This window comes from Tupaia chinensis, unplaced genomic scaffold, assembly GCF_000334495.1.
Source record: "Tupaia chinensis unplaced genomic scaffold, TupChi_1.0 Scaffold000387_1, whole genome shotgun sequence".
Taxonomy (NCBI): Eukaryota; Metazoa; Chordata; class Mammalia; order Scandentia; family Tupaiidae; genus Tupaia; species Tupaia belangeri.
Window position 1 is genome coordinate 2,405,300 of NW_006159889.1, and position 12,519 is coordinate 2,417,818.

At 46.4% G+C, this 12,519-nt stretch overlaps 1 protein-coding gene across 1 annotated transcript in view; it reads left to right on the forward strand.

Moving 5' to 3' along the window:
• ARMH1 (armadillo like helical domain containing 1) overlaps positions 1 to 12,519 on the forward strand; it is a gene marked incomplete in the record, with an annotated part of 56,082 nt that overhangs the window by 9,634 nt on the left and 33,929 nt on the right. The window contains 1 exon segment of the mRNA XM_027773916.1: positions 4,633 to 4,860. Coding sequence (XP_027629717.1) covers positions 4,655 to 4,860 — 206 coding nt within the window.

The window sequence follows — 12,519 nt, forward strand, 5'->3', positions numbered from 1 at the left end:
GGTAGTCCAGTGCCTTAACCACTCCATCACCTGGCTGGTTTCTACTGAGGCCTCTTTCCTTGGCTTGTAGATAGCCATCTTTTCCCTGTGTCTTTACCTGGTCTTCCCTCTGCATGTCCTAACCTCCCTCTTACAAGAACACAAGCCAGGGGACCAGCAGGTAGTATGATGGTTAAGGAGCTGGACACTTCCACATAACCAACCACAGTTCGAGTCCTGGACCTGATGCCTTTCTTTTGCACTTTCCCTCTCTCTCTTTCTCCCCCCTATGTCTCACTCTGCTCAAATTTAAAAGGTGATAATAAATGAATAGATAAAATTAAATAAATAGTTCTTTCAAAAAAAAAGAAAAAAGAACACAAGCCATATTGGACTGCGCCCACCCTAGTGGCCTCATTTTACCTTAACTACCTCTTAAAAGACCCTCTCTAAATACAGTCACATTCCGAGTTACTGAGGCCTTAGAACTTCAACATATGAATTTAGAGGCCACTGTCCAGCTCATGCAAAGTGGTACAAGTTCATTGTCTAGAAATATTGCAGTGAACACCAGGAGAAATTGCCAGAAGAGTTGAAAGTGCCTGCCCCTGTGGAGTGAGACTGGAGGGTAGCCAGAGAGAAGGCAAGTACTGTCACTATACGTTTCACTAACTAGCAAATGACAGCGCTGAGCCTTGAACCCAGTTTTCCTGCAGAGCTCATGCTCTTCCACTCTACCACAAGATTGAGAACTCCTCAAGGGCCCTGACAGTACTGTCTTCATCTCTGATCCCCTCAGCACCTTGTACAGAGCCCCAGAATGGTCCTAACCACGTGTTTAAGATTTAGAGCTGCATCACTCTGACCTTGAAAGCTGCCATTTGCTGATTTTTTTCTTCTTCTGTTTCCAAAAAAGATGATAGAGGAAAACCAAGATCCCAGGAAACCTTGAGGGTCCATAATGTGGCATGTCCTGGTTAGTTTCCTATGCTGGGCACATCTCTGATAGTACTTTGAGTTCATCATGGGCAGCCATGGTGGCATAGCCGTAACACCACACTCCATGATGCTGGAGCACATGGGCTGGGAAGGTGCCGGCTTTGTGTCCCAGGGTCTCCCTGCACACACTAGATGCATGCATGTACCCATGATGCTAGCTGAGGCTAGGGCGAGACCCTGTGAAGGGTACTTGTCAGTCTGCCCATCTCTCTCAAAAAATAAATAAATAAGGGCCAGCAAGTAGCATGGTGGTTAAGGCTCTGGACTTCTGCATGACCGACTGTAGTTCAAGTCCCAGACCCGGCAGCTTGAAAATCATTCCAGATGCATGTACATGTGTGCCCAAAATCCCAAGAGGAGAATGGAGAAGGGATCGCGGTGTGGCCATCCCCCGAGGGATGATTTCTCACTTTCCCTCTCATTTTGTCTCTTTGGCGAGCACATGCACCCTATGACAAAACCTAATAAATAAATAATACTTTTCAAAATAAATAAATAAATAAAGGGGCTAGCAGGTGGTATGGTAGTTAAGGCACTGGATTCCCACATGGTCGACTGTGGTTCCAGTCCTGGACCTGGCAGCTTGCTTTCTCTCTCTTTCTCTCTCTGATGGGCGTGTGTGCCTATGGCAAATTAAAAATAATAATAATTAACAAAATTAAATAAGGGAGACCAGCAGATGGTGTCATGGCTACATCGTTGGAATCCCTTGTAGTCAACCACAGTTTGAGTCCCAGACTGGGTGACTTAAACTCACACTGGGCATGTGTGCGTGCGTGCCCAAGATCCCAAGGGGAGAATGGAGGAGAAGGGATTGCGGTGTGACCATCCCCCCTGGGAGGTGATTTCTCACTTTCTGTCTCTCTGTCTCTCTCTGTCTTTCTAGCGAGCGCACGTGCCCTATAGCAAAAACCTCTCCAAGAAAATAATAAAATAAAAATAACAATAATTAATTAAGAAGATAAAAGAAGGGTGTTTCAAGACAGGAAAGGGGCACAGTATTCTTTCCTGCCCGGTAAAGCTAGTGGTGGTGTCTCAACACCTGCTTGGGCTCTAGAACTGCCACTCCGCCCCATTTTCTTGAGGGCAATTTGGCTGTTGAAGGTGGCCACGGCCTCTGAAATTTATTCTCAGACTTGAGCTGTCATGGCATTCATAGTGATTGATGCATGACCCCATGAAGGGTTTTGGTCATCTTTGTGTGTAGGCTGATCCACAGTCATTCAGCTGGTTCTTAAGGCTGGTCAGATTGCATGGTCGCCTCCGTCCCTGAGTTTGCGCGGTCGCCCTTCCTGGGAGCACAGCTCCGGTGTCCTCTGGGGAGCAGTGGAGGTGGGTGTGTATGTATGTCCGTCTCAGCATGCCTCAGATTATTGCTTCCTAATAAAATTCTGATAGCGGGGCCCCATCAATATCTCAAATACATGTGAGGAAACGTTAATTTAGAATCAATTTTAGGATGTTTCAGACTGTAAAGTCCTTTTAACTAGATCTCTGGCGAAGATGTAGAAGCACTTTATGGGACTGTAAATTTCATGTTGAACAGTCTTCGTGAAATACACATCTCCCCTGCACACAAGCTGTTCTCTCCATATCAGTCATGGCCGCTGCAAGTAATGTTTCACAAATATTCTGTAAATCACAGAGAACCCCATGATAATGTGAAATATGACTTTCACTTGTCTGTTAGACAAAAGAATCGCACATGCCTGTCTCCCATCAGCACTAACATTTGTTATGGATAATAACACTTTCAATCACAACTATTTTTGGAAAACGGGTTTATTTTAAACCTTCCCTCCCCCACTGAAAACACTCTCCCAAGGACACAGACTCCTACAAACCACAGCCCATTAATCCAACAATGGAATGGGAACTTTCTCTTCCCACTAACTTTTTGTAAAAGTTGGTTTTAAGGGGGCTGGCAGGTGGTATGGTGATTAAGACTCTGGACCCCTCCATGGCTGACTGCAGTTTGAGTCCTGAACCTGGCGACTTGCTGTCCAACTTTCCCTTTCTTTGGTCAAAAATTTTTTTAAATAATAATAAAAATAAATAAATACAATTGTTTTTAAGAGTTAGAATAAAAGCCCAAGGTACAAGGTTAATGACCATTTTACCTTAGCTGATCGGCATCAGAGGGAGCCTGAGTCTCCAATGGCCCCAAATCTCTGACCCTCTGTGAAGTAAGACATATGAGAGGCCCAGGTTTTTATCCAGCACCTTCATCTCAGCTGGATCCCGTGGTTTTTTAGTTGCTGGTATCAACAGATAAATCAAAGAGCTCAAATATTTTTTGAGAGACGGTCTCACTAGGTACCCGAGCTGGCTTCGAACTCATGATCCTCTTCCTGCCTCAGCCTACCAAGTAGCTGGGATTGTGTGTACCACTGTGCCCAGATCAAAGATAAAATTTTAGTTCTTAAAGAGCAAATGTTGGGGCCAACAGTGGCATGGTGGTTAAAGCACTGGATTCCCACAGGGCCAACTGCATGGTTCGAGTCCCAGACCTGTCTGCTTGAAAATCACACTGGGCACATGTGCATGCATGCCCAGAATCCTGAGAGGAATCTGGAAGAGAAGGGATTGCAGTATGGTCACCCCCTCTGGGAACTGATTTCTCACTTCCTCTCTCTCTCTCTCTCTTTCTCTCTCCAGCAAATGCATTAGGGCCAGCAGATGGCATAGTGGTTATGTCACTGGACTCCCACATGGCCAACTGCAGTTCAAGTCCTGGACCCTGTGGTTTGAAACCCACGCCGGGTATGTGTGTGTGCATACCCAAGATCCCGGGAGAAGAATGGAGGAGAAGGGGTTGCAGTGTGGCCATCCCCCTGGGGGATGATTTCTCATTTTCCCTCTCACTGTCTCTGTCTCTATCTCTCTTCCGCGAGTACGCAGACCCTAAGGCAACAACCTCTTAAAATACACACACACACACACACACACACACACACACACACACAGACACAGACTTACTATTGTACTTTGATATTCTTAATTCCATTACAACCCAGTCAGAGCCTCTCTTTTTTTATTTATTTGTGTGTGTTTTAGGTTTTTGTCATAGGTATATGCACTTACTGGAGAGACAGACAGTGAGAAGGAAAGTGAAAAATGACCCCCAAGAGGGATGGCCATGCCATAATCCCTTCTCTTCCATTCTCCTCCTGGGATTTTGGGTATGCATGCACAGATGTCAGGCGTGAATTTATATATTTATTTATTTATTTATTTATTTAATTCCATGTTTTATTAGAGACAGAGAGAGAAAGGGAAAGTGAGAAAGCAAACCTCCAGGCCCGGGATTTGAACCATGGTCAGTTGGCCATGTGGGAGTCCAGTGGCTTAACCACCATGCCACGTGCTGACCCCTGGGTGTGAGTTTCAGGTCATGAGGTCCAGGACTCAATGGCAACCTGCCTTGTGAGAATCCAGCACCTTAACCACTCTGCCACCTGCTGGGCCCCACAGCCTCTCTATTTAAGTACCAGATGACCGGTTTGAGAGCATTTTGAATATAACTATATCCACAAGTATGGCAGGAGCCTCGCCCTTCCTCCAGCTGATTGCCGAAAAGCAGCACCCACAAAGTAATGGACTTCCATGGCTCCAAACGTTCCGCTAACCTGTCTGTTCCCCGTCCCTGCGTAGGAGACGTCGGGGCTGATTGATCATGACTACTATAAAGGAGCAGGCAGCAATTAGCAGGCTCTTAAGTTTTCTGCAAGAGTGGGACAATGCTGGCAAAGTCGCCAGGGGTAACATCCTCACCAATTTCATTGAAGCCAACCAAGGCAAGACTGCCCCGGAACTGGAGCAGGAGTTTTCCCAAGGAGCCAGCTTGTTCCTGGTCCGCCTGACCACCTGGCTCAGAATCACGTATCCTTTGCTGAACCAAAGAAGTGTGTGAGTGTGGAGGGGGGATTATTGAGGGAGCTTTTCTCTCGATTCTAATATTTTAGAACAAGATATGTGGTGATAAAAATATCATTCCCAAAGTCAAGAACTCCATCAACTTTCCATCACCCCAACCTATAACTGTATTGTTTCTCACCCTACCCTCTTCCTCCCATCAGAGTTGAAGGATATGTTCTTTCTACCTAGGGCTAATTTCTATTTATCCTACACTTGAATCCCTTCCCACCTGCTTAGGGACTTCTCTCCAGTAGCTTTCATCTCTGCCTCATTACCAAGTTTTTGCATCAATATATACTGATATCTCTTCTACCTTAAAAAAATAAAATAAAATCTCTGTCTCAACCTTATATTCCAGCCAGCCCCATCTCTTCGTAGTGAAGCTTCTTGAAAAGGTTGTTGGGGTTGGCTCATTGGTAAATGTGACGCTCTGCAAGGATGACCCACATGGGAAGGTTTCAGGTTCATGTCCAGAGACCTCAATGAGTACACCAGCCATGTCCATACCCCTGATCCAGGGCTGGCTGAAGCTGGAGGTGCATCACAGCGTCATAGACCCTGTCGTGGGTGCTGTTCCTTTCTCACTCTCTCTTTATCTCCCTCACTCATAGAGGAAATGAATAGATCATTTTCTTTTCATTTTTTTAGACATTCTTGCTATAGGGTACATGTACTAGCCAGAGAGATGGAGAGACAGAAAGTGAGAAATCACCCCCTGGAGGGATAGCCACGCCACAATCCCTTCTCTTCCACTCTCCTCAGAACTTTGGGCATGTACTCACACACGTGCCCGGCATGAATTTCAACCTTTTAGGTCCAGGCCTCGAACCACAGTTGGCTGTATGGGAGTCCAGTCATATGCTGGTCCATGCTTTAATTTTTTAAAGAAAGAAAAAGTTGTTGACTCCTTGTCTCCACTTCCTCTCCAAGGGTTTCTCCTCCACCCACAGCAGGCTGACTCTTATCCTCCCAACTCCACTCTTACAGGTCTATGCAAGTGGTGTTCCAATTGCCAATCCCAATGGCTATATCCTCAGTCCTTGGACATGAGGTTACCAGTGGTGTTCTAATTGCCAATCTCAACGGCTATACTCAGTCCTTGTATGTGAGCTCTCGGTGGCATTTGTCAATCAACCTTTTCCACTTCTCAAAACGCTCCCTCCCCACTTCTCCCTTGGTTTCTGTGATACCAATTCTCTTGGTTTTCTCCATCTTTCTGTCCATTCCTTCTCTTCTTCAGCTGTCTCTTAAATATTGGTGTTTTGGGACTAGCAGGTGGCATGGTGGCTAAGGTGCTGAACTCCCACGTGGTCAGCCACGGTTTGAGTCCTGTACCTTGTGGCTTGAAATTCACACTGGATGCGTGTGTATGCATGCCCAGGATCCCAGGAGGAGAATGGAGGAGAAGGGATTGCAGCATGGCCATCCACCTGGGGATGATTTTTAACTTTCCTTCTCACTGTCTCTCTGAAAAACCTTAAAAAAAAAAAATGGTGTTTCTTGGGACTCCGTGCACATCTCTCTCCTCTGTTCCTTCTCAGACTCTCCCAGGGAAATGATTTATTGTCACAATGCCAACTCAACTCCAGTTTGAGGACTCTCCAAACATCTCTCTGGACTCTGAGCTCCAATCCGTGTTGTGGACTGTACATGTTCAACTCCAGCTCTACTCTTAGGCCACAGACATCTCTCACAGTTCTGGCTGTGAAACCAGGGAGTGAGGCAAGAGCATAAGAAGAGGGAGCACATTTGATTAGAAAAGTTTGGTTTGGGAAACACTGAGTTTGAGGCACCTGTGCTCAGGGAGGCAGCTCAGAGCTGGCGACAGATTTGGTGTCGTTAAAGGTGACAGTTTGAGTCATGACTGGATTTGAGGATATTTCTGTCCCGTGTGCCCATGGCATCCTATGGTTTCCCTTGTGACCCTTTCATGGTGTATTTTATCCCTGCCTGAACCTCTCCCTTTTCTAAGCCCTCTCCATATTTGACTAACTCCTACTCTATGATTCAACTCTCAGTGTAGACGTCACCTTCTCAGGAAGCCCTTTCCTGAACCCCAGACTAGCTTAGATTCCCCTGTAGATTCACAGCTTTCTCAAATGGTTTTTGGCTCTAGGATATATGTGCTTTCCAGAGAGAGAGACACACACACACAGAGAACATCTCCCAGGGAGAATGGCCACTCCACAATCCAGTCTCCTTGGGATTTTGGGCACACACACATACACTCCTGGCATGATTTTCAAGCTACTAGTTCTAGGACTCAAACCGTAGAGCCATTCATATAGAATCCAGCACCTTAACCTCCATGCCACCTGCTGGAGGTTCCTCAATCTTAGCAGTCATAATACCTGCTTATACCTCTCTTCTCCACCCCCACTGGATTGTAAACTCTCTTAGGGCAGGATCTGCATCTATTCTACTCAGCTCTCTATTTTTCTCACCAAGTACAGTGCCTGGTGTGTATTTGCTAAACAAAGGAATGAATAAGCCAGAGTCCACAGCTAGGAGGAACTAGAGGGTTAAGTAAACATAGCTCTCTTTTTCTTACATTTAAGTCATTGATAAAATGACTAAGTGGAGGCAAAGCAGTGGTGCAGCAGTAATGCAACTGGACACGTGAAAAAGGCCCTGGGTTTGCATCCGAGGACCCCCTGAGCATCCGGGCACTCGTGTGTACTTGTGTACCTGTGATACGGGCTGGCCAGGATTCGTGGGTGGAGATCAGTTGGAAGTGACTCTCTCTCTCTCTCTCTCTCTCTCTCTCAAACACACAGAAGAAAAAATTTAAAAATAATTATCCAGATGACAAGCAGCATTGTGGTTATTGGCAATGGACTCCCTTTCACATGGCTGATCGTGGTTTGGATCCCAGACCCGGTGGCTTGAAAATCAGAACAAGCACCTGTGCGTGCGTGCCCAAGATTCCAGGAGGAGAATGGAGGAGAAGGGATTGCGGCGTGGCCATCCCCCCTGGGGGTGTTTTCTCACTTTCCCTCTCTCTCTCTCTCTCTCTCTCTCTTTTTCTCTCCCATCAGTAAGCACACAGATATACTGGCAAAAACTTAAAAAAAAAATTATCCATCCAGCAGGTGGCATGGTGGTTAACATGCTGAACTCCCATATGGCCAACTGCAGTTCAAGTCTTAGACCCAGTGGCTTGAAAATCACAACAAATAAATGCATAAATAAATACATGTTTAAAAAATTCTATTAAAGGAAACAGCAGATGGCATTATGGTTATGTCACAGACTCCCACGTACTTGACCGCGGTTAAGTCCTGGACCTGGCAGATTAAAACTCACGCCAGGCACATGTATGTGCATGCCCAAAATCCCAAGAGAAGAATGGAGGAAAAGGATTGTGGTGTGGCCATGCCCCTGTGGTTGCTCACTTTCTGTCTCTCTGTCTCTCTGTCTCTGTCTCTCCAGCAAGCACACTCGCCCTATAGCAAAAATCTTTCTCAAAAAAAAAGTTTCACAGGGAGTCTTTTTACTTATAAGTGTATAAGCCACAGTACCGATGAAGTCAGCAATGGTAGATAAAAAGGAAGTAATGACATTCCCCACTGGGGTCTCTCTCTCTCTCGTGAGTGCATATGCCCTCTGGCAATAGAAAATAATTTATTTTTTAAGAAATTGTTTTAAAAATTATTGGGACCGGGACCAGCAGTTAGCATAATGCCTATGTCGCTGGACTCCCATGTAGTCGACCGCGGTTTGAGTCCTGGACCCGGTGGCTTAAAACTCAGGCCGGGCATGTGTGCATGCATGCCCAAGATCCCAAGAAGAGAATGGAGGAGAAGGGATTGTGGCATGGCCATCCCCCCGGGGGGTGATTCCTCGCTTTCTGTCTCTCTGTCTCTCTCTGTCTTTCTGGTGAGCGCATGCACCCTATAGTAAAAACCTCTCCTGGGGACCAGCAGGTGGTGTGGTGGTCCACAGTTCAAGTCCCGGACCTGATGGCTTTCTTTCTCACTTTCTTTCTCTCTGCCTCTCTCTGATCAAATTAAAATAAATAAATGAATAAATATAATTCTAAAAAAATAAAATATATTAAAAAAACTCTCAAAAAAAAATCTCGAAAGGAAAATGAAGGAGAAGGGATTGCAGCTCTCTCTGTCTCTCTCTAGCAAGTGCATGTCCTATGTACAAAAAAATAAATAAATAAAGCATGGAGATTACTGGTCTATCTCCCTACCCCCACGCACTTTTGTTGTTTTTTAGAGATTTTTCCAATAGGGCACATGTGCTCACTGGAGAGACAACGAGAAAGAAAGCAAGAAATCACCCCCCCCCAGAGGGGATGGCCGTACTACAATCCCTTCTCCTCTGTTCTCCTCTTGGATGTACAAAAAAATAAATAAATAAAGCATGGAGATTACTGGTCTATCTCCCTACCCCCACGCACTTTTGTTGTTTTTTAGAGATTTTTCCAATAGGGCACATGTGCTCACTGGAGAGACAACGAGAAAGAAAGCAAGAAATCACCCCCCCCCAGAGGGGATGGCCGTACTACAATCCCTTCTCCTCTGTTCTCCTCTTGGGATCTTGGGTATGCACTTACACACACCCAGCATGTTTTTTTTTTTGTTGTTTTTTTTTTTTTTTTTTTGAGAGATTTTCACTGTAGGGCGCGTGCGCTCGCCAGACGGACAGAGAGAGACATAGAGACAGAAAGCGAGAAATCACCCCCCAGGGGGGATGGTCACGCCGCAATTCCTTCTCCTCCATTCTCCTCTCGGGATCTTGGGCACGCACGCACATGCGCCCGGCGTGAGTTTTAAGCCACCGGGTCCGGGACACGAACCGCGGTCAACTACGTGGGAGTCCAGCGACATAGCCATTACGCTGACTGCTGGTTCCCCACCCAGCATGTTTTAAGCCATGAAGTCTGGGACTTGAACCACAGTCGACCACACTGAAGTCCAGCGATGTAACCATTATGCCATCTGCTGATCCCATAATGAGATCTATTTCTTATAAGCAGTGTTTCCCCCAAATCATGCTTCGAGAAACTTCAATGCCTATAATCTGGCTTCTGTCCCCACAGCTCGTGACACTCACCTCACCGAGGTTCTCAGCCACTCTCTGTTGCCTAATCTGGAGTCCCCTTTTCCGTACTGATCTTAGTAACATTGTTCATTTGACAACGTGAATGAGGAAGGTGCAGGTGAAGGGTCAGTTCCTGTCTTTCTTTAAAACTTTGATATTTTACTCATCATGGATTTAAAATGTTTTTTAATTAATTAATTTATTTTCCTATAGGACGCTTGTGCTTGCCAGATAGAGAGAGAGTCAGAGAGACAGAGGGAGAGTAAAAAATCACCCTCGGGGGGATGATCACACTGCAGTCCCTTCTCCATTCTCCTCTTGGGATTAGGGGCAGATGCACGATTTTCCAGCTGTTGAGCCCGAGACTTGAGACTTGAACTGTCGGCTCTGTGTGACCCAGATGCCATAACCTCCATGCCGCCTGCTGGTCTGGCTCTTTTTATCTCCAAATGTTACATGGAAGCATTACTTTTTTACTGAGTCTTTCCGTGCTCCTTTAAATTTCAAGCGCCTCCCTCTAGTCCCACCCTGCCCAACCACTGCCCTTCTTAAGCTCTCTTCTCTCCCTTCTCCTGTTCCTGGTTCTCAGTCACTGTGGCGGGATCTTTCCTACCGACCCTGTAAGTGTTCCAAGGGTTCTGTGTCCTGTCCCCTCGTTTCTCACTCAGTCATGGCTCTTCCCGCCCCAGGCCTCGTGTCTTTCTCCACATCACAAGTGCCACACGGTGCCGGACATCCGGCGGACGCTCGGCGCGCACTAAAGGACAGCGTGAACCGTGTAGATTCAGTTTCCACACCTGGGATCATTCGGAATTCCCTACTCTCTGGGACCTTGTCGTGTAACAGAGAAAGTAGAGCAGCCGGAAGTGATTCTTGGATGGTGTTTCAAATTAGCCATCCCCTGCACCTCCCCAGCGCTCCCGGGAGAGTGGATTTGGGAGGAATCAATATAACACCATCGTCTTTTGCACATTTGGCCACCGCGAAATTCCGCAGAAGCCTAAACCTCTTTTTCAACCTTGAACTCCCAGAACAGGTGACTAAAACTAAGTATTTATATATAATGATAAAACGTTAGCCACCATTTATTGAGTCCCTTTTATGTGCTAGGCACTGGGCTGGTCCCATAAAAATATTATCTCATTGGAGCCTAATACCTAGCCTAACAGGTGATCGGTATTATCTCTTTTTATTGATAAGACAGCTGAGCCTTGGAAAGGTTGAGTAGTTTGCTAGTAAATGGCAAAGAGAAGGCTTGAAACTGGTCTGCTGGCCCAGACCCACATGCCATCCTCCATCTGCAGCGTCTCCGTCTGGGTGGGCATCGTAAACCCACAGCTCCTCCGACACCAGAAATACTCCACCCCCTGCATTTGGCCTCAGGCAAGAAGGTGTGGCCGTAGGAGCTCAAAGTCCAAGTGAGGCGGCCTAGGTTCACATCCCGGTTCCCTCAGTTCATTCTGGAACCATGGACGAATTATCAACCTGTCAGGTTACCTCTGAACTAAGCGGAAGCACTGAGCTCCCACTGCAGGGCTGTAGTGAGGATTACAGGCACCGACACCAGCTAAGGAGCCAGCACCACGCCCGGCATGCAATCAGTGCTGGTCCTGGTTAGCTACCACTGATAACAGTAACCTTCTGGAACTAACTGCCAGGAATAATAGACCAGAAATACCCATACCGAGGGACTGTGAAAACAAGGCGAGCCTGGGGCAAAGGAAAAGACGGTGATCAAGTTGGTCGGCTGGTAACTGAAGGAAAAGGGGGCAGGGCCAGGATCATGTAGGAATAAAGACCACCATGTAGACGGATAGCCGGGCCCCAGCTATGGTGGCAACAGGCAGGGAGCCTGGCTCCAGAGCAAACACTGTTTTTGCAGTCAAGAGCCTTTCCTAATGAGCCAATCTGTCTCTACTTCTATTGGCATCCTGGGAACCAGGGTGCAGCAGGGATAATTTGCCTCACACCCCACCCCCAACAAAGCACCATTACCTCCAACCCATTACATTAGCCTTTATCAGTCGTGGAGGCGCTCAGTCATCCTCCATGAGCTGCAATAATTTCAGCTAATTTCTTAAGTGTTCTAAGAGCCTGTGATGTGTTATGAGCCTAGTAATTGTTGACTGGTTCCTTTTCTGTTGAAACTTGATTTCATACCTTGTATCCCAGCTGATGCGTGCTCTGGCTGCTTTATTACAATGAGGCTTTTTGCAAAGACTCACATTAAAAAATAGCATTAAATACCGAGGTTGTTTTAAATCAGTTTAATTTTTCCACCATCTCCTGTTATCTTATTAGGAAGCCGTGCAATTCTTCATAAGGATAGTGACCTCCAGTGTAAAACTTGGAGCAAGTACAAAATTGAAAATTAATGATGAAGCTGATCCTCTGTAAAGTCTAAAAATGAGGTGCAAAACAATGAACTGCACTGAGACCCAAGGGTGCGATGGCCATGGCTTAGGGAGGCATGGGACATTAGCCTCCAGCTTGTCTCCATGCACCTTTGATTCAGGAGAGCCTCCTTGCTTCCCAGAAAGCCTGTCAGAGCCGAGGTGCTGGCTGAAC